The sequence below is a fragment of the Antechinus flavipes genome, chromosome 6 (genome assembly GCF_016432865.1).
Source record: "Antechinus flavipes isolate AdamAnt ecotype Samford, QLD, Australia chromosome 6, AdamAnt_v2, whole genome shotgun sequence".
NCBI lineage: Eukaryota > Metazoa > Chordata > Mammalia > Dasyuromorphia > Dasyuridae > Antechinus > Antechinus flavipes.
The window spans coordinates 251,090,580-251,117,685 of NC_067403.1; the positions used below are offsets into that span (position 1 = coordinate 251,090,580).

General features: G+C 35.2%; 1 protein-coding gene across 1 annotated transcript; it reads right to left on the reverse strand.

Annotated features, from left to right (window-relative positions):
• Positions 1 to 399: 399 nt before the first annotated feature.
• Positions 400 to 16,238, reverse strand: LOC127541673 (vomeronasal type-2 receptor 26-like). The gene is made up of 4 exons (XM_051966890.1): positions 15,951 to 16,238; positions 4,909 to 5,127; positions 3,658 to 3,781; positions 400 to 1,304 (listed from the first exon to the last, which is right to left on the reverse strand). The coding sequence occupies exons 1-4, from the start codon at positions 16,236 to 16,238 to the stop codon at positions 400 to 402; spliced, it is 1,536 nt and encodes a 511-aa protein (XP_051822850.1).
• Between the last annotated feature and the right edge of the window lie 10,868 nt (positions 16,239 to 27,106).

Below are 27,106 nucleotides of genomic sequence, written 5' to 3' on the forward strand. Positions count from 1 at the left end.
TATAATTCAAGCAAACTGGGGGGAAATTAAAGTTCTAATTTTCCAAGCAACACATCAATGATTCAGAAAGCTGGATGGACTTATTAAAGTTGAGGCTTGGAAACCAAACAGTTATTTACCTGAATTCCACAATTATTTTCCACCAATATTGAAAAATGTCATTCACATATGGTTTGCTATCTGTAAACTAATTCAAAATAACAAGTGATCCCATTCTACCTTTATTCTTAAATCAGGCAATTGAATATTTGCAAAAGGCTATTATATTGAAATAAAAACCAAAGGTGAATATCAGAGAAAACAGAGGCAAATGAATGAGAAGCCTTTAACGTTTTATTATGACTTCGGATCAAAGGAGCTCCTTGACTATGATTTGCAAGCTTGAGAAGACCTGGCTTCTCAGGAAGTAACTTTCTTTTTAAGTATCCCCAGAGTATTTTGTTCTGATCTTAGAAGGATCACAAAGCACTTAGGAGCAAAGATGCAAACGAGAATCCCAGCACTGGAGGTCAAGATGGCAAAGACTTCCAAGGCCACAATGGCCTTGCCCTTGGAGCTCTGGTACGAGGGCAGGAAGGAGATCCAGACGCTGCAGAACACAAGCATGCTGAAGGTCAGGAACTTGGCTTCGTTGAAAGTATCTGGCAGGTTCCTGGCCAGGAAAGCCATAGTGAAGCTTGCCAAGGCCAGCAAGGCCATGTAGCCCAGGACACAGTAGAAGATGAGGAGGGAGCCCTCGTTGCACTGGATGATAATGGAGCCAGGTTCAGAGTGGATGTCCATCTCCAGGAAGGGAGGGTATGTCCCAAGCCAGATGCCACAGAGACACATTTGGATGAGGGTGCAGGTGAAAATGAGAGAGTAAGATGCAGTGGATCCCAGGAACCTCCTGAGCCTGTTCCCTGGTTTGGTGGCCCTGAAGGCCAGAACCACAGTGATGGTTTTAGCCAAAATGGAGGAAACGGCCACTGTGAAGACAATTGCAAATGTGGTTTGGCGCAGCAGGCAGGTGGCTGTGGTAGGATGGCCGATGAAGAGCAAGGAGCAGAGGAAGCAGAGGCTGAGGGAGACCAGCAGAGTGTAGCTGAGACTGCGGTTATTGGCTTTGACTATGGGGGTGTCTCTGTGCTTCACAAAGACTCCCAGGACCAGCACAGTGAAGAGGGAGAAGCAGATGGCTACACAGGCCAGCGTCATTCCCAGAGGTTCCTCATAGGCCAGGTAAGTCACAGTCCTGGGGAGGCAATGATCTCTTTCCCTATTTGGGTATTGATCTTCAGGACACTGCAGGCACTTCTCTGCATCTGTGAACAACAATAAAATCATGCTATATCCCAGACTGATCAGTTTTTTGTCCCCTATAAAGCACAGTGTTATTCATTTCATATAGAGCTCCATCTCATTTTTGGACTCCTTCTAAATAAGAAGGATAAATGTTCTAAAGGCTGAATAAAATAAAGATACATTTCAGTTCGTTTGTTTCTTCACATATGGATAAAATAATGTATTGAAATTATTTATTTCATATCATAGATTTGCTAAACAAAAATTCAAACTCCCTGCAATATGTTTCAATTTGAAACCGCTTACAATGAGTCCAAAAGGGTCCTTTTATACATAATCCAATACTTTAAGAACAGAAATGAAACATGGAAACCATAGAGGAAGGCCAAGAGTTGGTTTTTAAAAGTTAGGTTAAAAAGATTTTTTATTGTGTTTCTCTAAATGTAAGGTTATAACTACAAGCCATTCTCCAAGTGGCACATGGTCCAAGAATATGAACAATTTTCAGAAGAAGAAATTAAAACCATTTTTAGTCATACAAAAAATGCTCTAAGTCACTATTGATTAGAGAAATCCAAATTAAGACAACTCTGCAGTGCCACTTCACACCTCACAGGTTGGCTAAAATAGTAGGAAAAGTTAATGAAAAATGGTGGAGGGAAAGTGGGAAAACGAGGACACTAATATATTTTTGGTGGTGCAAATTGATCCAACCACTCTGGAGAGCAATTTGGAACTATGAGGTAAAAGCTATCAAAACTGTACATCCAGCAGTGGATCTACTGTGTCTATATCCTAAAGAGATCATAAAAAAGAGAAAACCACCTACATGTATAAAAATATTTTAACTGTTCTTTTTGTAGTGGCAAGGAACTGGAATGAGGGTGGATGCCCAACAGTTGGAGAGTAGCTAAATAAATTATGATATATAAATATAATGGAATATTATAGTTTTATAAGAAATGATCAACAGACTGATTTCAGAAAGGCCTGGAGAGATTTCCATGACCTGATGCAAAGTGAAGTGGGTAGAATCAAGAGAACACTGCACCCTGAAACAGATACTATGTAATGATCAACTGTGGTAGGCTTGGCTCTTTTCATCAATGAGACTTGTGATGGAGACAGCCATCTACATTCAGAGAGAGGATTATGGGGAATGAATGTGGATCACAACATAGTATTTCCACCATTTTTTGTCATTATTTCTTTCCTTGGTTTTTTTTTCTTATTTTTTCCCTGTTGGTCTGATTTTCTTGTGAAGCATAATAAACATGGAAATATGTTGAGAAGAAATGCACATGTTTAAACTGCATTGAATTACTTGCTGTCTAGGGAAAAAGAGAGATGAAAGAGGGAGAAAAATTGAGAACACAAGGTATTTTTTTTCACAAGGATGAATATTTAAAATTATCTTTGTATGCATTTTGACAAGTGATAAGCTACTATTAAACAAAAGAAAGCCTTCATAATAAATACTACACATTATGTTATGTTCTGAAAAACAATTGTAATTGGAAAAAAGAAATCCTAATTGAAATAAGCTGAGAAATAGTCTATTTTGGGGGCTTGACCATAATGATGTAAGTAAAATGAGAATAAAAATCGAATTCCAAAGGACTGACATAAAGAGTAAGTGTTATGTAAACAAAATAGAAGATTTAATAAATGGAGAAAGATAAGCTACCAAAAAAATCCCCAAAGCTTTAGCTTTCAAAGATAATATTTTATTGATCAATATCAAGTACAAAACAAATCAGAATGAGGTCTCGTCAGCTTTGACACTGAGATAGGTTTGAGGATGATCAATTTTTATTCAATTTTTTGTGAGCCAAGTTTCCTTGAGTTGGGACTCCATCCTCCAGAAAACAAATCTTTCAAATAATCTCCTTTGAGAACTCTGATCAATCTTATGCCAAGGAATATTTTCATGAAGATTAAATCGACAGAACAGACTTCTGCTCTTAAAGCAAATGCATCTGTGCTTAGAAAGTTTTTATAATTAAGATTTTTTTCCTATTAATTTTTCCCTTCAGAGAGAGGAAGTTTAGAACTAAGTTTTAGATTAAGTTTTCCTGCCAGAATGGGGAAGATTACAATTAGGCTATAAGGTCAGGGAAATATTAAGGATTGCCATGGGAGTAAAATCCTGATGGATTCTGCTTTCACAGATTTTGGGTATCATGAACCAGTGGATGCTTCTAATTACAAGAATGTTCACAAAGCACATTGAATGAAAAGGACTGAATAAATGCAATGCTATTTCAACTCAGAAATTATTATTTTGCGAAATACAAAGCACACCAGTTTAAAATTAACAAATTAAAATGTCTATTACTTTGGGAGCAGGATAGTTTATCTTTAGGAACCCACCTTTCTGGTTGGAAATTGTCCCTTCAGGACATGGATTGCAAGCATAGCAACACCTGGCCTGTCTTTCAAGAGCTGTCTTTTGGAATCCAGGGCCACACTTCAGATTGCATCTAGAAATTGGAGTCTATATTTTCAGCAGAGAAAGGGAGAAAATGTGGTTGAAAAAACAACTGGTGAAAGATGGATGAATTGAGGAAATTAAGATTTCAAAGTTCTCTTATAGAAGACAGGTAGAATACAGTATTTGCAATTCTGCAGGACAAGAATGATGTAATTCTCAATGGAAAACTTGGATCTTCATCTTCCACTTCAGATCCTCTTATCCCCAATGAATTCACACAAATTAACCAGTAGATACAATCAAGCTCTTTGATATTTGTTAATTGTAATATCTAGTTGGCTTAGTTTTTCCCAAGTACCATTTTAACTCTAAACTTCATTCCATTTTAGAATTGGAATGCTGAAAAGTCTTTGATCACACAAGAGGAAATATATTGTATTAATTTCCAACCCCTGAAATTTTTGGGTTTTTTGTGTTTCCAGAATGTTCCAGGGAATTATAATTTTAGAGAATATGTACTAAAATAAACTAATTGCACTGTTCAGCTTGATTGAATCAAGGAATCAGGTGATTTTACAGGCTAATCTTATTCACAGGCTGATATTTGAAGTCTCTTCTTGGAATTCTTGTAAAGGGTAGGATGGAATTTATCCAGTTATACACAGATGAAATTATATAGAAATAAATGTTTGATATCAGCAGAGGCTATAGCTGCAACATCCATATTAAAAATTTCTAAAGCCATTGTGTCTTTAAAATGAAAGGCAGCTTTGTACAATTGTACCCAACTCAAACACAAATTCAGATTAAAATATTTGCCTATACAAATACAGATATTAAGTAATTTTCTGTAAATAAATCCCTTTGGGGGATAATTTTTCTCTATGTTGTACCCTATTATTATTTTTCAAACTTACTCACTTACTGTGGGATATATCAAGATTCTCTTAGTATGAACAATTCAGATTATTATTTAACTTAGCTGGAAAGAATGTGCAAGTGGGACTGAAAAAACAAAATCATAGAACTCTTTTGATCAAAGCAAAAAAAGAAGAGTAGGTGGATATTAGTATCCTATCACAGACATTTCCAGTATCTGTAAGAAACATCCTGGTACCAATGAAGAAACAACCAATGTCCAGGAAGCTAAAGAGAAACACTGATAAAGTTCATACTCATTGGCCCTTTACCTGATGGAAATCTTCTGGCCAATCTATGTCTTCTTCCTTAATGGTGAATCTCTGGGCAAGAGGATACACTTCACCCACTTTGACCAGCGTCTCTATCTGGCCAGGGAAGGATTTATAATTCAGTATATCATATGTCTCTGCAGCTGGCTGGACTCCATCCTGACATGGCTCATCACTGGCATTATTGACAGAATTGATGGATTTCAGAAAGTGGTGGAGCTGAAGGCAAGGACAGGTGGTTGTTAGTCTTTGGGGAAAGAAGGATTCTTGCCCATGTCCCAAGACTGACAATCAATGGAAAACAGGCTCTGAATTTGGAGCTTCCAAAAGTTGTCATTCTCCTTCTTCAGCTTCTCTTAAGAGTTCTGAACTCTTTTTTTCCTTTCTCCTTGAAAACTAAGAACAAATGAAAAATAACAAAGCCGGTAACCAATTGTTTTCTACAGACATTAAACTTACTTCAAAACTATATCATCTTACTTCAAAAGATATATAATCATCAGGCAGTTCCAATACTCTTGTGGCGAAAGCCATCTGCAGGCAAAGAGAGGACTGAGGGACTGAGTGTAGATCACAACATAGTTCATCTTTTCAATTTTTTTTTTGCTTACATTTTTTTTACTTTTTGATCTGATTTTTCTGGGACATCATAATTGTGAAAATATGTATAGAAGAATTTCAGATGTTTAACATATGTTGGATTACTTGCTGTCTAGGGGAGGGAGTCAGGAAAAAAATATTTGGAAGACAAGCTTTTGGAAGGGTGAATTTTTACTACTACCTATGCATATGTTTTGAAACCAAAAAGCTTAAAAAATGAAAAATGTAAAAAACAAAATGAATGCAAAAATATCATCTTCCATTCAGCAAATCAATAATTCCTTACAAATATCTATGATTATCTTACATTCCAAGTTCTTTGTTTACAAAAAAGCTGGTCACAGAGAACTCAGGACATCTGACAAGTAAAATCTTACTATTTCTTTATTAATAGATTTTGAGACTACCCCCCCAATGGAAATTTTTTTTATAACTTTTTTATTGACAGAGCCCATGCCTGGGTAATTTTTTTACAATGTTATCCCTTGCACTCACTTCTGTTCTGACTTTTCCCCTCCCTCCCTTCACGCCCTCCCCCAGATGGCAAGCAGTCCTATACAAGTTAAATATATCACAATGTATCCTAGACACAATATATGTGTTCAGAACCGAACAGTTCTCTTGTTGCACAGGAAGAATTGGATTCAGAAGGTAAAAATAACCTGGGAAAAAAAACAAAAATGCAAGCACTTTACATTCATTTCCCAGTGTCCTTTCTTTGGGTGTAGCTGCTTCTGTCCATCCTTGATCAATTGAAACTGAGTTAGATCTCTTGAAGAAATCCACGTCCATCAGAATACATCTTCATACAGTATCATTGTTGAGGTATATAATGATCTCCTGGTTCTGCTCATTTCACTTAGCATCAGTTCATGTAAGTCTCACCAGTCTTCTCTGTATTCCTCCTGCTGGTCATTTCTTACAGAACAATAATATTCTATAACATTCATATACCACAGTTTACTCAACCATTTTCCACATGTTGGGCATCCATTCATTTTCCAGTTTCTAATCACTACAAACAGGGCTTCCACAAACATTTTGACACATACAGGTCCCTTTCCCTTCTTTAGTATCTCTTTGGGATATAAGCACAGTAGAAAGACTGCTGGATCAAAGGGTATGCACAGTTCGATAACTTTTTGAGCATAGTTCCAAATTGCTCTCCAGAATGGCTGGATGTATTCACAATTCCACTAACAATGTATCAGTGTCCTTCAAACTGAGATTTTTTATTGAACTTTTTTATTGATAGAATTTAACACATGTCCAAATACATAGTGGGTGCTTAAGAAATGCGTAATTATAAACTGATATTTAGGGAAAATTTGATTCCTTGTATAAAACTGTCTTTTATTTTTAAAAATGTCCAATATAACATTGTTGGTGGAGAATAATTTGGAACTATGTTCAACAAGTTATCAAACTGTGCACACCCTTTGACCCGATAGGCTTTCTACTAGGCTTATATCCCAAAGAGATTTGAAAGGGACCCACATATGCAAAAATGTTTGTGGAAGCCCTTTTTGTAGTAGCAAGAAACTGGAAACTGATTAGATGCCCATCAGCTGGAGAACGGCTGAATAAGTATATGAAGTTCTTAAGTATATGAATGTTATGGAATATTATTGTTCTGTAAGAAGTGACCAACAGGATGATTTCAGAAAGGCCTGGAGAGACTTACATGAACTGATGCTAAATGAAATAAGCAGAACAATAACACGGAAACAAGACTGTATAATGACCAATTCTAATGGTCTTGGCTCTATTCAACAATGAGATGATTCAAACCAGTTGCTATAAAGGGTAGAACTATGGAGAAATATACTTGAAAAAAAGTATTAACTCAGTGGAATTGGCAAGACAATGGTAATCTAAAAGAACACTGGGAAATGAATATAAACTGCTTGCATTTTTGTTTTTCTTCCCGGATTATTTATACCTTCTGAATTCAATTCTCCCTGTGCAACAAGAAAACTGTTCGGTTCTGCACACATATATTGTATCTAGGATATACTGTAACATATCAACATGTAAAGGATTGCTTGCCATCTGGGGGAGGGGTGGAGGGAGGGAGGGGAAAAATCGGAACAGAAGTGAATGCAAGGAATAATGCTGTAAAAAATTACCTGGCATGCGTTCTATCAATAAAAAGTTATTATAAAGTTGGGGAAAAAAAGACAATGGTTATCTAGTTTAGCATGGTGCTTAATAGTTCTCTAGTTCAATACATGTACTTAATACGTAATATAGTTGAAAAAGATTGACACCTATTCTACAAGATTGACACCTAGGATAACATAATTATAATAGAGTATGTAAGAACCAACAAGAACTGTAGGAGAGAAACATTCCATCTTTGATCAGGCTTCTGGAGGCTCTACTTCATTTCTCCCCTGAAAACAAGTCCCATCTGAAGGCCCTCCAGAAAGCTTGCCAGGCCCTAAGTGAAGGAGAAATCCTGGGAAGGAGTCAATAAAGAGTTTGGGACTTTATCCCTGGCTATTCTCATGGTTATTACTCTGCTGAAACAAAGGCTGGCCCCAACACTTCCCGAAATCTAACCAGAACATTACAAGTACCAATTGTTTAGTGATGGAGAGAGACATCTACACCCAGAGAGAATATTGTATAGACCACAGTATTGCATTCTCACACTTTCTGTTTTTGTTTGCTTGTATTTTGTTTTCTTTCTCAGGTCTTTTTCCTTCTTGATCCAATTTTTCTTGTGCAGCAAGATAACTGTATATATATATATATATATATATATATATATATATATATATATATATATATACACATATGATATATATCATATATATAATCATATATATATATATATGATTTAACATATATTTTAACACATTTAACATGTATTAGATTACTTGCCATCTAGGAGATGTGGTGGGTGGAAGGAGGACAAAATCTGGAACAGAAGGTTTTGCAAGGGTCAGTATTAAATAATTACCCATGTATATGTATTGCAATAAAAAGCTTTAATAAAAATGAGGAAAAAGGGAAATAATAAAATTGCCCAATATAAATCTCAGAAGTGAATATAATAAGCTCAATTTAGGAATAAAGCAGAATTTGCTATTCACAGTGATGGAATTCAAGGTTAAAATAAAAGCAAAAACAAATGATAAAGAAACTAAATCTTTGGCAAAATCATTCCTGAAAAAAATAGGAAGGGGAATAAACTTCAAGGGAACACATTATGAGTGAAATTTTAAAATGACAAAGTGTAAGAAAATGAAATAATAATTCAATCTGAGGAAGATTTGAAATAGAGTTTTCAGTAATTGCTAGAAATTTATTTGATACATTCAGGTTGTGGTTTTCATTGGTGAATGGAAAATATTCAAGAAAATTTCCCAGAGAATTACAAAATATAGAATGAGAAGGTTGAAAAACAGAAATTTAATCTACATTGTCACTGAGAAATTTAATAGTAAGACCTAATTATTTTAGGGAAAAGAAAAATAACCTAATTGGATAGAATTCATAGTACACATTTGTTGGTCAGTCATTGAATCCTGTCCTACTCTTCATGACCTCATAGACAGTAGCCTACATTGCCCTGCTATACTCTACTATATCTCAAAGGCTGTTCAAGTTAATATTAATCGTTTGCATGACACTATCTATCAACCTCAAACAGTACCATTCTTTGTTCCCTTTATTTTCAATCGTTTCCAACAACAGGGTCTTTGCCAATGGGTCCCATCTTCATATTATGTGGCCAAAGGTTTGAGCTTCTGCTTCAGGATTTGGACTTCTGGTGGACAGTGGGGATTAATTTAACTATTGACTGATTCGACCCTGGTCTACCAAGAGTCTTTCTAAAGTCTTGTCCAGCACCACTATTATTCAATAAAATCAGTTCTGTAGCAGCTATCTTTCCTTAAGTCCAAATCTCACAGATATAAATTTTTCTTGAAAACACATATAAGAGAGAGGGCCAGAGCGAGAGTGAGAGAGAGAGAGAGAGAGAGAAAGAGAGAGAAAGGAAAGTTTTAATTACACAAACCTTTGTTAGCAAAGTTTAATTCTAGTAAACATCATATATATTACTGTGGGAAAGAATCACTTAGAAGAAATGGAGTAATCACTATAATAAATAAAAATGTATGAAAAGCAGTACTCGGCTATTGAATCAAAAATAACAGGATGATATCTCTTGGAATCCAAGGAAAACTGTTCACCATTACCATACAAACATATGTTTTAACCATTGGTGGGAAAAAGGCCAGTTTGTCATTTTTTTGAAGACCTCTAATGTGTTCTACAAATAACTCCTATACATACAAAACATGTCAAATTTGTCAAAGGAAATGAAAAGATTAATGTAATTAAGCAAAATAGAATTAGAATAGCAGGCAGATTTGGGTTTTTACTATGAAATGGAAAAGATCTGCATAAAAGAAAACCAATGTCTTCAAATTTCATTAAGTATGAAATGCAAATAAATTATAAAAAAGGAAATTGGGGGGATGTCCATCAATTGGGAAATAGATGAATAAATTTTGGTATATGTTTTTCATGGAATATTATTATTCTATGGGAAATGACGAGCAGGATGCTCTCAGAAAAAATGTTGGAAAATCCTCCATGGACTCAAGCAAAGTGAAATGTACTATATACAAAGTAATATCAATGTTCTGTGTTGACCAGGTGTTCTCAGTAGTACAATGATCCATGACTACTCTAAAGAATGTGTGATTTAAAAAAAAAATCTTTCCATACCCATAGAAAAAAAAATGAGTGTGTCATGTGTCTGAATACAGATTGATGTATTCTCTCTCTCTCTCTCTCTCTCTCTCTCTCTCTCTCTCTCTCTCTTTCTCTCTCTCTCTCTCTTTGTCTCTTTCTCACTTCTTGTCTGTTTCACATTCTCTTTGTCTCTCTCTATTTGTGTGTGTGTGTCTCTCTTGCTCTCTCTCAATTTATTTTTGTAATTTTTTTCATTAGGTTGAGAGATCTCTTTTCTTTCACAACATGACTTTTATGGAAATAGTTTGCATAATTTCACATATGTTTTCTTAAAATGAATTGGAGTGGGAATAATAGAGAGAATCTGTAACTCAAAAGTTTTAAAAACAAACACAAAGATTATTTTAAATGTAACTGAGGAAACTATTAAATAAATTATTTTTTAAAGATTGTTGCACAAAACTTGAAATAAATAAATCTGAAGTAATTTCATTGTTTCCACCCAGAATTACATGTAATCACAAAGGGAAAAAAACTGAAAAAAAATATAAAAGAATAACTCAAGTCATCACTACATCCTCTCTAGAACAAATCACTAACAACAGAATGTTGTGAGTAGCCTATGCTAAGCCCAATTTTTGAAGAGATAGGTTACCTTCCAAGGAAGATCGAGGTTTCTTGCAAGGTCTGATGTCTCCTTTACCTCAGAATGGAGCATTTGATGGAGAGCATGGGCCACTAAATACACTGCATTGTAAACATTTGGAATCAGTTTCATAAGGGCCATGTCAATATTCATGTAAGGTGAATCTCTAAAGGAAAGACTTTTTGGGCACAAAGGATAGAACATTTCTATATCACTTTTTTTGGAAAATCTACAATTAAAGACTGACTCCCAGAAAGATTTTAGGAAAATGTCCTCAGGGTTCACACTTGTATTCAGGCTTCTTACAAAATCTGTAAAACCAGGAATCTCCATCTGGGTATGAGAAAATAGTATTGTACCATGAAAAGGGGGAAACTCTTCAAAATCAGTATCAATGGAAATATCCCAAGAAGATGTGGTAATCAACAACTTCCCATAAAGTTTAAAAGATATCAATACACTGGAAAGTTCATGAAGGGAATCAGTATCTACATAGAAGAAAATCACATTTGATGATGATGAAATAATCCTAGAAAATAGTTCAAAATCTTCTGTGCCTCTAAAATTTTGGGGCACTCTTTCCTTAAAAGTCACACACAAATCATTCCGGTCCATCTCTTCTTTCAGATCATTGAAGAATCTGTCCCCTCTTGGATTATCAGAAAGAAACAGTCCTACCCATGTCCATTCAAAATGCAGCATCAATTGGATGAATGCCAGGTGAAGAGCAGATTCCTCTTTCCCCATCTGATATACATAAGGATACTGGTCTTTATCATTCAGTAGAACATCAAATGAACCATAGCTAATCTAAATGAAACAGAATGAAGACAATGAGTTCCTTCACTGTAGGAATTTGGCCTTCATATTTGTATATCAAACAATTAATGAGTTTCACAGAGCAGATGATTTGCTTGTAAATTTTAATTTATAATTTTAAATCACAAAAATTATGTTTTTAGGGAATGGAAGAGTTGGAAGGAAAATCTGAAACTGCATCCATCCAAGAATTCTTTTTCCAATGTCTCCATCAAGTACTGTCTAAGTTTCTGTGTGAAACATTCCAAGGAGGAAAAATTCTCCAAAAAGGGTCTTTACCCCTTTTAGATAACTTGACTGAAAGATAGAATATTTTTGGGTTAACTTTGTAGCTAAATCAGTCTCTTTGGAACATTGACTTGTTGTTTCTATTTCTTTTCTGTATATTCAAGTGGAACAATTTTATGTCTCCTGCATGAAGCTGTTAATTAAATAATGAAGCATAGTTACATGTCTTCTCTAACTCATCTTACTTCTCTTTCAGCTCAAATACCAACAATTATTTTACTGAGATTTTCTATGGCATACATTTCCTTTCTCTCCTAATTCCAGGGGAATTTTATTTCTCTGAAAATAGGAAATATGCTTGAGAGCTTGTTCTAGGAGCAAAAATTCTCTATAGCAAAATCAATAAGGAATAGGAAATGTTGAACTCCTCCTACTAAAATCGACTGCCAAGATTGGAATTCCACATCACTGATACCCTATGAATAAGAATCCTGTAAGAGTTGTTAGTACTTCTTAGTAAAAACTGAGAAAAGCAATGGTTCACTCCATATCCAATGAGCACCATAATCTCTGATCTCTAAACACTATAACAACAAAACATGCACTTGGATGAGACCTTCAATCATGAGATTTGTCCAGAAAGCAATAGAAAGTTTCATATGCACTATGTCTTTGTTATACCATTTAGCCCCAGTTTTCTAATAACATCCTAAAATAATTAGTGCTGAACTCTGATTTTAATCAGCTCTCCAGTAATCCAGCAAGAATATATGTAATAGTCTCTCTAAAATGTTATTTTCCCTTGTTGGGGTTTTCTTGGGGTCTCTGGAAGTAGCCCTCGTTTCAGTTCAGTGTTCACCACACGAGTACAGCAAATGGTTAAAGTCCAAACACTTTATTGTTTTTTATCAAGCTTGCCTCCTTTCCTGTGGCCTGGTTAGCTTTCTTGTAGTCCAGACCCTTTATTATCTCCTTCCTGGGGCTGGGCAGCTTTCTGGAGAGCCTTTCAGTTTGGAGCTTAAACTCCTGCCTGCCTTTTCTGGATTCTCTAATTTCTGAATCTCCCAGACTCAATCCTGGCTGAGACTCCTAGCTTATATATGCTTTCTTATCAAAGGTATGAATCTTGTAGGACTAGAGTAAGTACTAAGTATGTGGACTGAATTAGAGAACTATTAAGCATCATGCTAAATAAGATAACTATTGTGCCTATGAATTCCTCTGATTTAGCACATTGTTTCAAGTTCTGCCTCATAAAAGATATCCTCATCCAGATTCTCAAACTCTTGGCTTTTTGAGATGAAACCCCTAAGGCCAAGTGTTTCAGAATATATTGTCTTTGTTTTTGTACCAGGAGGTGGAGCCAAGATGAAGATGTATAGAAGCTGCTCAAGCTCTCCCAGTTTCCTCAAAAACCAAAAAAAAAAAAAAAACTGTCTGAACAGAATCTAAAAGAATGAATTCTCCAGTTCAAGATAGACTAAAAAAACTTCAAGTAAGGTCAGTCTCACTGGGGTAAAAGGGGCATTCAGTCCAGCTTAGATAGACTGTGGGAAAGCCAGTGACAGGAGTGTAATCACAGCAAATTAGTAATTAAGAACCGCAGCCATGAGTCAGTAGAGGAGCAAATCAGTAGAGAAATTTCCAGTCCCAGCTCAGAAGACAAACTCTGGGAAACCAGACTCTTTCCTGAATAGAGCAGGCAATGCTAACCTTGCAAACAATTTTCAGATGACAAAATTAAAGTCTTTTATAATTATATGAAAAAATGCTCTAAATCACCCTTGTTTAGAGAATTGAAAATTAAAACAGTTCTGCAGTATTGTCTCACAACTCTCAGATTGGCTAAGATGACAGGAAAAGATAATGATAAATGTTGGAGGGAGTGTGGGAAAACTGGGTTATTAATGCTTTATTTGTGGAGTTACAAACTTATCCAACCATTCTGGAGAGTAATCTGTACAATGCCCAAAGGGCAATAAAACTGGGCATGTTCTTTGACCCAGCAGTACCATTACTGGGTCTGTTAGAAAGAACATATAAAGGAGAGAAAAGGACTTACATCTGCAAAAAATGTTTGCAGCAGGTCTTTTTGTGGTAACAAAAAATTGGAAAAAGAGTGGATTCCCATCACCTGGGGAATGGCTGAATAAACTTTGGTACATGAAGGTAATGGGATATTATTGTTATTATGGGATAATATTGATATTATCTATAAAAAAGTTGATGAACAAGCTGATTATAGAAAGGCCTGGAAAGATTTACATGAACTGATGTTGAGCAAAACAAGCAGAACAAGGAATACATTGTTCACAATGACAGCAAGAATGTGAGAAGATCAAAGGCTTGGTTCTCAGCAGGTCAGAGATCCAAAGCAATCCCAATATGTTATGGGCCAGAACTCTGCACTTGAAACAAGGATTCTTACAAGGTGCTAAATCAATGGAATTGATAAAGACAAAAGTTATCTAGTTTAGCAATGTGCTTAGTAGTTCTCTAGTTCAGAAAATGTACTTAGTACTTAATATAATTCCATAAGATTCACACCTATGATAAACAAATACATAAGAACCAGCAAGGAATAGAGCAAATTCAATTCCATCTTCATCAGCCTCATAGTGGCTGCTTTGGCCTCCTGCATTTCGTCCACTGAGACCAAGTCCCATCTGAAGGCCTTCCAGAAAACTAGCAGAGCCCCAAGTGAAGGAGATAGGACTTCGAAGGAGAAGGTAAAACACATTTGGACTTTAACACCTGGCTGTTCTTGTGGTGATTGCTGAAAGGAAGGTTGTGAAAAGACATCCAGAAAACTAAAACAGCAACATTACACCAATAGACTTTGGACATAAAATGCCATCTGCATCCAGAAAAAAAGATCTAAGGAAAGTAAATGTAAATCAACACATGCTATCTTCACTTCTTTTTTCTATTTTTAAATCTCTCCCATTTTTTCCCTTTTGCTCTGACATTTCTTTCCCAAAAGAATTTTTTAAAAATATGCATTAAAAACAAATAAACTAAGAAAAAGAGAGACAGAATATTGCCTAATCCCAACATGCTTCATGCCATAAAGTGGGAAGGTAGGACAATAGTATTTTCTCATCCTTTAACATATAATATAACAAGCTTGAATGTGTACTGAAACGTATAAAATATGACCCACAATCATGGCAATTTTTTCCTTCAGTAGAGAAATTATGAAAAGGCTCTTTCTTATACCCCTGGTGAGAAAGGAAATACATTTTAAAATAAGTTAGCTATGATTCTAACTACAATCTGCTAGGTAAGTATCATTTCATTGATTAAAGAAATGTAAATTAAACTAAGTATGAAATGCTATCATAAAGCTATTAAATTGGCTGAAAGGAGAGAAGGAACAAAGGACAAACCAAAGAAAGGGGATGTAGAAAAGTTGGAATACTAAGACTTTGGGTGGAATTGTGAACTGATTCACCCAGTTTGAAGAGCAATTTTAATTACACCAAAAATAGTACAAAGCTATCTTTACCATTTGATACATTAACATCACTATTAGCTTTATTTCCCAAGGAATTGTCTGATTAAAAGGTCTTAGTAAACCAGAATTGGATGTTCTTTGTTAGTACATACTGATGGAGACAAGTACTAGAGCTTCATGCTTTTAGGGAAACTACAGAAATCAATTTCAAAATGAAAAGGAAGAGAACTTCTCCATGGAAATTTTTGGAGGTGAGAAAAAAATAATCTTTCTTTTATCTAAAGTCTTCAGAGTTCTATACAAGTATAAAAAGATGAATTAGAAAGAAAAGAATTTAGATTTTTCCTTGATTCAAAATCATCAGAGCATCACCTCACCTAGCATACAGAATGATTTCCCAGATGGAAAGGACTATCTCCTCCATTTTGTATCACCTTTTGTCAGAACATGTTGGAGATCTTCTTAATAAATGGTTATTGACTTATTGATACTACATCACAACAGATTATAAAAAATTTGCTGCTTTAAATATAAACAAGATATTAGATGAAAATGAGTGACTGTGTTGGTCTCTCTTACCTGTGGAACTTTATACAGTTGGAGAATGGTGGCCATGGCCATGGAAAGTGTAGCGGACATCCCTCCAATGACAGCCACCGAACTGGACTGTTTATCACAGCTATAATTGGGGATAATGGGACCTCTCCCTGATAGCCATATTAAGGAGCTCTCCACAGCTAGTTTCTCCAGATGGAAGTTATTGAGTAACTGATATCCCAAAGTTATGTTGGGCAGCAAATAGGGGTTCTTGTTGATCTCATCAACAGCATATTGAAGAACAAGGAAATAGTGATATTGTTTGAACATTGACCTAAAGTGAGAGGAGAAATTTAAATAAAAAGAAGGCAAAACACTATGTGCAAAGAAACAGCAAATTTTCATAGTGGGAAGAGTGTCAGATACAAAGTCAGAAATTCTTATCCTAAATCCTGCCTCTAGATTGACTAAAATTGTGGTCCTGAGCACATCATTTCACCACCATGAGTGTCAGTGTCCACAATTGTAATATGACAGACTTGAACTATATCCTGTCAGCTTCTTTCAAGACCACCCACATTAAGACACAAACACATTCACAAACACACACACACTCACACACACATGATGGTATACTTTAGACATTGGAATATGTCTCATTTTGAAAAAGAATTGAACAGATCATGCAGACTAATTATCTTCAACAAAAATAGAAAGGACTTCTATTTCTCAAATTGCAATGGGGAGATTACCATGCAAAACATATTACCTAAGAATCGATGATTTTATTGGTAAAATAACTTCTAGATTCCTTATAATGATTTTTAACATTATACACTGTAAAGTAAATGGAACACATATATTTCAAAAGATTGTCATGACTATGTAATGGGTAATACTAAAAGATTCAAGGTTCAGTACTAATTTTACTCTGGCTGAAATAGCTACCTTTGTCAAAGCAGGAAGATATTCAAAACTGAGATTTTCATAGCAAATTCCTTAGTCTTGTATTCCACCCTTCTCCCTTATTCATGCAAGGAAATAGTGTTCCTCATTTAGAAGATGGGTAATTGAGAACCAGGTAATCAATCAGTCAACCTTTATTAAGCACTGCTCTGGGCTAGGTACTGTGCTAAGCAGTAAGGATACAAAAAGCAGGAAAAAAAAGTCCTGTCTACAAAATGGTGATATTTTAATGAGAAAGACAGCTTATAATCAGAGACAGAAAGCTAGAAAAATTGATAGAGACACACAGAAAGAAAAACAACAAGAAAGAGGCACAATAACTGAGGGAGGCAGAAAAAGATACAGACAGCCAGGGAGCTATATGAGGTGAGGGATAGGGGAGAATTTAGGGTCCCTCCAAGGCTGAGGGCTAAAGGGCATCAGAAGATGGTATTGCCTTCTACAGTAACAGGGAAAATAGGAGGATGGAGAGGTTAGGGACACAAGATAATGCTTTACATTTTGGATATACTGAACTTAATATATCTCCTGGGCATTTAGTTCAAGATATCTGAGAGGTTATTGATGATGTGTGTTGTAAGGACAGCAGAGAGTTTAGATCAGGATAGATAAATGCAAAAAACATCCACATAGAGATACTAAGTAAACATGAGAGCTGATAAGATAACCAAAATAATGGATTAGACACACTGGTGAGGGACATCTACAGCTGCAGTGTGATCTCAAGAGGATCCTTCAAAGGAGAAAAAGAAGGAGGATCCAGAAAACAAGAAACAAGAAAACCAAAAAAGGAGGAGAATAAAAGGAGAAAAAACAGTGCCTAAAATCTAGAGAGAATAGAAGACAAAGGAGAAGAGATCAATCACCACTGTCAGGAGAGAAAGCAATGGTCATAAAAAAGAATAGCGAAAGAAATGATCTCCAGCTCAATGTAGTAAATGGAAAGACAGAAACTAGAGTTCCCAAAGTGCAGATGTGGAAATGTTTCAGAATCGATGTCAATGAGCTTACTAGCATTTATGAGGTCCTCTACTAGAGTTCAGGCATTTGCAAGTCATCAGGATAGAAAAACAAAAGAGAGAAGAAAAAAAATTGCTCTCTTCTTTTGGCCAGAACAGAAAACATATCCCTATCTCAAGAAGATATTTGGGACAAAGATGATAAAATATGACTTGGAGAAAATCATCAATAGCTCAGGGAGAGCAGGAAAATCTTCATATCAAGTGAGTTGAACTTTAAATGAAAATAGGAATTATGAGACATGGAGCTTAGGAGAGATTCCATTTCTACAACGGGGACAACATTGACCAAAGCATGAAAATGAGAGATGGGGTGTGGAACATAGAAAGTGGTTTGGTGGTCTCTTTGGCTTTATTTAAAATGTCACAAAATGGCAAGGTGTGTGGAATAGAGAGATAAGGTGAAGAACTTACAGAAATATATGAATTCTTTTTCTGTATTTTATTTTCATTATTTCTGAGTTTCCCCTATGACCTGTATTGTGACAAACACACTAGCACCCCAGAGACCCCAGAATCAGCCGGAGTCAGTATAAGCAGAAGTCCTTAGACTTTATTCTTGGCCTTTAGTCGCAAGATTGAACAGGATGGAAGCAGAATCTCTGCAACCGCCATCTTCCTCGTCTACCGCAAAAAGTGACTCTGACTCCTTTTACTCCACCCTCTAGTCCTTCCTACAATTCTCTGTATATACCAATCATTAAGCCAGCACAGTATAGTGGGAAGGACCATTTTCTAAGCATATGCCCAGAGACTATTGTCTAATCAGTAATTAGCCCTAAGTACTTGAACCGACAGTGCAATGACTCAAGAGTTTCAGCCCTCTACACTGTATAATCTGTGCAGGCCCATATTTACTTGAGCCTTGGTCAGCTCTAAACATATTTACGTCACCTGAGCTGAAGACATTTATCAGTATTTGACATTTATCGTTGTTTAGTCAATTAGCTTGACCACTGTCTGCTTGATTAAGCCTGAAGGCCTGATTGTCTATTTCCTAGTAATCAGGAGATCTTGGGGAAACAGAAACCTTCCACTCTAATCTCTCCAAATAGCAGCAACCAATTACATGCCTCCCCCTTCCCTTCTCAAAGCTCTCTTATTTGTGATGTAATCTCTTGTATAAAAGCTATGTATCTTTACTACTTCTCTAGCCCTCCTACCACAAGCTTTCTTTTTCTTATCTCATGATGGGACATCTTCCAGAGGTTTTGATAAACAAGTTTTCTGCTTTCTACTGAATGATCTCTGAGAAGTCATTTTGGGTAAGGGTCTTCTACATCCCTCACAAAGGGATAACTAATGTCAAAAATTGCCCTATACCTTATATTTTCTAGACATAAGATGAAAAACCTCGGGGCAAGTAGTGCATCCTCTCAGTACTTTGATATACATGGCACTTGTTGACATTGTCAAGTTCATATTGTTTGGTATTTTTTATGTATTGTCATATTATTCTAATATTGGTAAAACATCAATACAGAATCATTTAGATCAAATGGTCCTAACACTCATCAAGGTTTTTAAGTAAAGATAAGCCATGTTGTTCCTTTTCTTTAGCAGCTCTCTTTTGGGAAGATAAGATTTGAAGCTTTGGATTAGATAAAACTGGACCCGATTGGAGTATTCTGAATTTCTTCTGTTTTCTGATGCCTAAGATAATGAATCTTTGATCACACACACCCCTTTTATGTTGTTATATTCAGGAAACACTCTTTACCTAAATCTCATCCAAGCCAAGCATTCATAAATGACCTTGAGATTTTCATCATATATGAGCACAACTGTGAACATTTCCTCTCCTATTGAGAACAAGTAATCAGGTCTTACCCATGTCCATTCTTAGAGAATATAGTTTTAACACCTAAACTCAATTTTGGGTGTAGGTCCTCCCTAATGTGTTTCATCCCTCCTTGTACTGGATGAGTTTTTGTCCTCAGTGGAGATGAATCTGTGCTGGTTTATAATGCCATATAAAGGAGGGATGAATACTCTCTCTCTGTGTTTACTGCACTGCACATTAACAACACTTTTAATTTATCAACTTCTTGAATATTAGATTTTCAGTCATTTTTAAACCCACATCTTTGCTTTAACCAAAGTTCAGAGAATTAAAAAACCACAACTCTACCAACAAAACAATCAATAAGAAATATAGATTACTATTGCGTAAATTAGGGAGGGTTGGAAAGTAACTACTTACGTTTGTAGTGCATAATTCCAGAAGGGATACGTTTTGAAGAAAAATGTGTTCACTGAATCTTGTACCTTCAGAAAAAGGGAAAGGAATCCAGCAATGATTAGGTCCCCTTCTTTTCTATATGTGGGATTGAAACGTCTTTCTATGTGACAAGGATTCTTGACCATCTGGTACTCAGATAAGAAATTCTGCAAAATCAGAAATACAAATAATATAGAGTATGAGAGTCTCAGTTTCCCCAAGCCCATGGTCAATATTTCATATCTCTAAAGAGCTAAGGATTAGGGGAGTATAAGGTGATTGGAGGCTGTAGTTCTTGCATCTATAGGAACATGCTCTATTGCTAAACATTTGTCTTTTTAATAGATGTTCAAGCTTTGTACATTCTTTTCTCCTTGGGAAAGCAGAATGTGAGACATGAAGTGGGCCTCTATTTGGGATAAAGGCAAAAGTTTGAGTGAGCAGGACATATTTATTTGACATTTTTGCCTCCTGGATATTATTCATCTAGTTCCCTGTAGATGAATAAGGAAAAGTGGTTCTTCTCACCTCTTGGGTGCAAGTCAAACAAATATTTTGACCAGAGTCTGAGAGTGAGTTTCTCCAAGGACCAACTAGCCCAGCAATTCTGCACCTGTGTCCTTCATCTTAAAAAATTCCAAACTTAACAAAAAAAAGTTTGGGAACCTCCTTGCTTGTTTTCTGTCTCTGGAGCCTTCGTAGCTTTGATGGGATCTGAAATGCCCAAAAGACTCTCTGATCTTTTTCATGCTAGGTCAACCCAGAAATTCCCTCCTTGAGGATAATCAATAGTGGATTATTAGAAAGTAAGAAGGAATGATAAAAAAGTATATTTTCAGAAAGAGCAATTATTTTGAAAGGATTATTCAGGACAAAATTTCAGACAGAGAATTATTTAAAAACATCTTCAAGAAAACTTCAAAGAAAAATAAACTTGGGCAGAAATTTGATTGCAATTTTCCAAACAGAAAAGGCAAGATATGCTTACAGACCTGAGCTCTGATATTCTATACCGACTACAGGCTCAGTCACAGGTGTATTCTAAACCCACAGTTGGTGATGCTTCTTTCTGGGTCAGTCCCCAACCCAGGTTCTAAGTGGTCTAGGGCTGAAGGGAAAAAATCCCTAAATCTAAGCATTTATTGACCAGATCAATCCACAATTTAATTTGAGGAGTTATTCCAATGATATTTGCAGGGACATACTAGAACTTTGTTGTACTGTTGTCTTTGTTCCGCCATTTTGGCTGGATTGGAATTCCTCGAAATATAATGTCCAGAAACCATTTTAATTACAGTTTTCTGTTGCACTAGTAATACTTATGCCTTTTTTCATCAATGGCTTAATGGTTAGTTGTTTTGAAATATACATTTTTTTCTAATTTTACACTTGTTAGTTTTATTTTTAAATACATTTGTCTCACTGAGAAAAATATTTTTGATTTTACATTCTAATTTTCAAAGAATTTTTTTTCATACTTCTTATATTAAGCTGAAGATATTCCTTCCAATACTTTGTTCTGTAGGTCACATGTATTTCTGCAATTTTTTTCACTATCATTTTCATTCAATTTTAAAAACCATTTTTATATTCTTAAAAACACTTAATCCAGCATATTTTAAGCTAACCTAATGAAAACCAGTGTGAATTCAAATTATGTTTTAAATAGTATATATATTTCTAAGTTTATATCTATAATGAGAAATTAAGTCAAATACTTAAGCCAATTCCTTATCTGGAAAAGTCTCAAGAGTAGGTAGCATATGCAGGTATTTAAAAATTGATCTAGCCCTTGAAAAAAGTAAAGAAAACTATTATATGGAGCTGAGAAAAATCACCATTTGTCTTTTTAATATACTCCAACACACACACACACCCATACACCCCAAAATATAGTTGTATATATTGGGTGGGGTTGTGGAATATGATGTCTCAGAATTATTTTAATATTTATTGCAATAATTGATAATAATTTACCAAATTTTTCACATAACTAGTAACTTTATTTTTCCTGAAAATCACCAACTCATATCTTCTGTCAATTTGTTAACTGGGGAATACTTTTTATATTCCTATATTTGATTCAGTTCCCTATTTATCTATGAAATGAGATGTTCTTGAAAGACATATGGTACAAATATATACATACACACACACACACACACACACACACACATATTACTCTGTGTTGCTTTTCTCCTAATTAATTACATTTTTGTGCAAAACATTTTTAATTTCCTGTAAATTTTTTTTTCATTAGGTTTCCTGCGATTCTTTTTATCTCTTATTTGGTCACAAATTCTTCCCTTATAAATAGATCCAACAGGTCTATTCTTCCATGCTCCTTCAATTTAAGTATATTAACATCCTTTATGTCAAAATCATTTGTCTTTTGTAATGTTACTTTTTTTAACTTCCTTTTTTATATATAGCTTTTTATTTACAAGATATATGCACACGTATTTTTTCAGCATTGACAATTGAAAAACCTTTTGCTCCAATTTTTCCCTTTCCTTCCCCCACCACCTCCCCAGATGGCAGGTTGACCAATACATGTTAAATATGTTAAAGTCTAAGTTAAATGCTATATATATATATATTCACACACACACACACACACACACACACACACACACACACACAAATACATGTCTACAAAGTTATTTTGCTGTACAGAAAGAATTGGACTTTGAAATAATGTACAATTAACCTGTGAAGAAAATAAAAAAATGCAGGCAGAGAAAAATAGAGGAATTGGGAATTCTATGTAGTGGTTTATAGTCATCTCCCAGAGTTCTTACGCTGGGTATTCTAATGTTATCTTAATATTTGGTATATTATGGTGGTCTATAGCTAAACTGCTTTACAGTTTTGCCTACAAATTTTCTCAAATGGTGCATTGTATTCTGAAAGCTAGCATCTTTAGGTTTATCAAAGTCTGGATTACCAAGGTCCTTATTGTGTATTGTGTAATACACACAATATGTATATTGTGTCTTTAACCTATTCCTCTGAACTAGTACTTTATTTCTTAGCCACTACTACTTTGTCATCTAGTTTATAATCTGCTGTTGCAAAACTAGCTTTTTTTTCCCATTGGACTGTCTGGATATTCTTGGCTTTTGTTGTTCCAGATGATTTCTATGTGATTTTGTTTTAATCCCCATAAAATGTTACTTTGGAAATTTCATTCCTTTGACACTGAAAAAATTAAATAACTTCAGAACAAGCATCTTTTTATTAATCTTTGGTTTTCAACTCTTTCTTTACTCTTTCTAGTTGTGGGATCAAAATGATATTTGGATCATAAAACACATTTGTATAGCTACTTTTTAATCTATTTTTTCAAATGCTTTATATAATAGTGTGGTAAATTGTTCTAGAGAATTGTAATAGAATTCACTTATAGGAGACAGCTGAATGGTACAGTGGAAAGAGCACTGCTCTTGGAGTCACAAGGACCTGAGTTCCAACCTGCTCACTTCCTAGCTGTGTGGCTCTGGCAAGTCACTTAACACTAACTGGCTTGCTAATAAAAGGAAACTTTCCAACATGACAACTTAACCACCTTTCCCAATCTTGCTCCTTACATGACTCCACGGACAAAATCAGGATAAATAGACGCATGACTCAGTAGCAGTTTCAATTCCATTGTACCTGAAATGAACAGGAAAAGGAGCTGATGAGGTAGGTTCCTTAAGACTCCCTACCTCCTCATGTTTAAAGCGTCATTTCATCCACTAATAAAATACAATAATAAAAATACAATACAATATTGAAAATACAGCAAGGGGCCACCATAATCCTGGAAACAGCAAAATACATATCCCTGAGTTCAAATGTGGCCTCAGAAATTTTCTAGTCATATGACCCTAGAAAAGTCATTTAACCTCAATTGGCCTCTCAAAAACTACAAACCTCCCACCCCGCCCAAACAGAAAAAAATCCACCACCAACAAAAGGACAACAACAACAGCAACAACAACAACAACAACAACAACAACAACAACAACAACAAAAACCCACAAAGCAGGATCCACTTGTAAATGTAACTAGTTGAGGGGATCTTGTCTTAAGAAATTTGTTAAAAGTTAGTTCAATTACTTTGTCCATGATACTGTTGCTGTTGTGGTAGATATTGTTATTGTTATACAGTTGTGTCTCATTCTGTGACTCAGACCACAGTACACCAACTTCTTCTCTCCTCTATTATCTCTCAAGGATTGCCCAAGGTCTTCTTTATCTCCCTGATACTGTCCATCCATCTTCTTTTCTCCTATATACTTTTTCCCCCTGCAGTATTGCTTGATAGCAGCATCTGTTCCAGTGAGTTCCATCTTTCCATTGTGTACACTGATTTTTAAAGATCATGCTTCAATATTTGACCCTCTAGGGAATAATCTCAATTGATTTCTGGAACAATTGATATATTTACCATTTATTGTCCCAGGGACTGTCAAAAATCCTTTCCTGACCCATAATTCCAAAGTGTCAATTCTGGAGGGCTCAGAATTCTCTACATTCAACCCTCAAAAGCTGAGTTTTACCAAGTTCAGCTGAATTTGGGTCTCCTTTCCCTATGTCATTGAATTACATTTTTATTTTTTTTTTAACAAATTTCAAATGATTTCAATGACTGCAGTTGATAATATGGTTTGAGGTTTGTGAATTTCATTTTTTCCCTTTTCTCTTGATATTTTCTTCCACATTTCCCTTTATATTTCAGATCAAACATTTCTTCAGATGAATTGAGTTTAAATAGTATTAGATATTTGAATATTTGGTAATCTCTAAACTGACTTTCCTAGTGTGGCCTTTACTTATTTGCTAACATATCAATCAAACTGCCAAAGTTTATTTCATAAATTGGCAATTTCACAGAATAAGTAAATTAATTTATGTATTCTCTTCACTGAATTATATTGATTAGTCTAATCATGAACAATTAAAATTTATCCAGTTACTTAATTCTTTCTGTATTTGTGGGAAGAGTTTTCTCAGACTCTCAAATGTTTTATACTGTCTATAATGTTATTAACAAAAATGTGTCTTTCTCTGGCTTCCTACATCATTTGGTGATTAACAAACAGAAATGTTAATGAATTGTGTGGCTTTATCTCTGGTCCTGCCATTTTGCTGAAATGACTCATTATTTCAATTTGTTTTTAAGTTGGCTTTCTAGAGTTTACTAGGCACAAAATCATATCATCTGCAAAAAGTGATAGACACATTTTGAGATCTTCTTGATCCTCAGGAAGACCTTGATGTGTTAAACTTAACTCATTGACACAGGGATGGGAAATTGTATGGGCCTACTTCTGAAATTAAGACAATTAAAGTTTTCCCAGGCTAATGGGGATGGAGAATATTCTGGCCTAGACAAGAGGATTTGGAACTGGAGAAACCAGGAGTTCATGGCAAGACATATCTTCCATTTGGTCTGGGAATAAGATGATACTCATTTCCTGTCAAGAAAAGCACAAAGGACTGAATTCCAAAGTTTTTAATGTATAGAAGGCAAAGGAATTGTAGTTTTATGGAATATTTGGGAATGAGAGAAGAAGAGAGCCGGAAACTCTGAGAATGTCTGGAGTGCCAGGTTGGGAACACTAGATTCAGACAGTTTCTAAAATCGCCTAGGAATCAGTTCTTGAAGTTTTGTCCTTCCTCTCTTCAGATTTTTACTTTTCTTTTATATTATTTCTGGAAGAGCACTGACTTGTAAATTTCTCTATTATCAACCTGGGGAATATCCTATTGCTTGTGAATGGAATATTCATTTTTAAAAAGAAAGAAAGAACAGAGATCTGGGCAGGGGAGTTTTTGGAAATCTTTTCTTTATTGCAGAAATATTAGTGGTTCTCAAAAAAAATACCACATTCTATACCCTGTGGTTGATAGTTATAGTGGTATCTTTTTTAAAAGAGAATGTCACAGAATTTCAGCCATCACTTTCCCTTTGAAATATCTAAACCCAGAAAGTATATTCAAAGATCGCAGGAAAAGGAATGAGGTGATAGGTTGCAATAATGGAGATGCAATGAATAAATAATATAACCATTTAAATATTCTAATTGAAGTAGTTTCCTTGAAGAAAGAAAAGAATATTATTACTCCTGCATTATTATTGTCTCATTTTTATTATTCCATGACAATCAATTACTTATATGGCCAAGGTATTGTTATAAGATGTATTTGATGGAAATATAAGTAAGGCTTTGGAACAGATTTCTTGATCCAATGATCACGCTACAGTTACATAATTGATGGAAAAATGAGAGGCTAAATGACTTCTAATACATATTCACTGGTTAGAAACCATTCTCTTCAGCAAATTAATTAGCATTTTCCCATAAATCTTCTCTCAGAGCTATGTTCAATAAGCTCAAAAATAATTGTTAATGATATAATTCAAGCAACCTGGGGGAAAATTAAAGTTCTAATATTCCAAGTAACAAATAAATGATTCAAAATGCTGGATGGACTTATTAAAGATTAGAATTGGAACCCAGACAGTCATTTACTTAAATTCCACAACTATTTTCCAGCAATATTTAAAAATGTCATTCACATATTGTTTGCTATCTGGAAACTAATTCAAAACAGCAAGTGATCCCATTCTTCTATTCTTAAATCAGGATGCTTTCAAAATGCTATTATATTCAAATAAAAAACAATGAAGAATATTACAGGAAACAGAGACAAATGAATCAGATGCATTTAAGATTTTATTATGACTATCTGATCAAAAGTCTTCCTTGACTGTATGTGGTGAGCTTGAGAAGACCTGACTTCTCAAGCAGTAAGTTTCTTTTTAAGTATCCCCTGAGTATTTTGTTCTGATCTTAGAAGGATCATAAAGCACTTGGGAGCAAAGATGCAAGCGAGAATCCCAGCACTGGAGGTCAAGATGGCAAAGACTTCCAAGGCCACAATGGCCTTGCCCTTGGAGCTCTGGTACGAGGGCAGGAAGGAGATCCAGACGCTGCAGA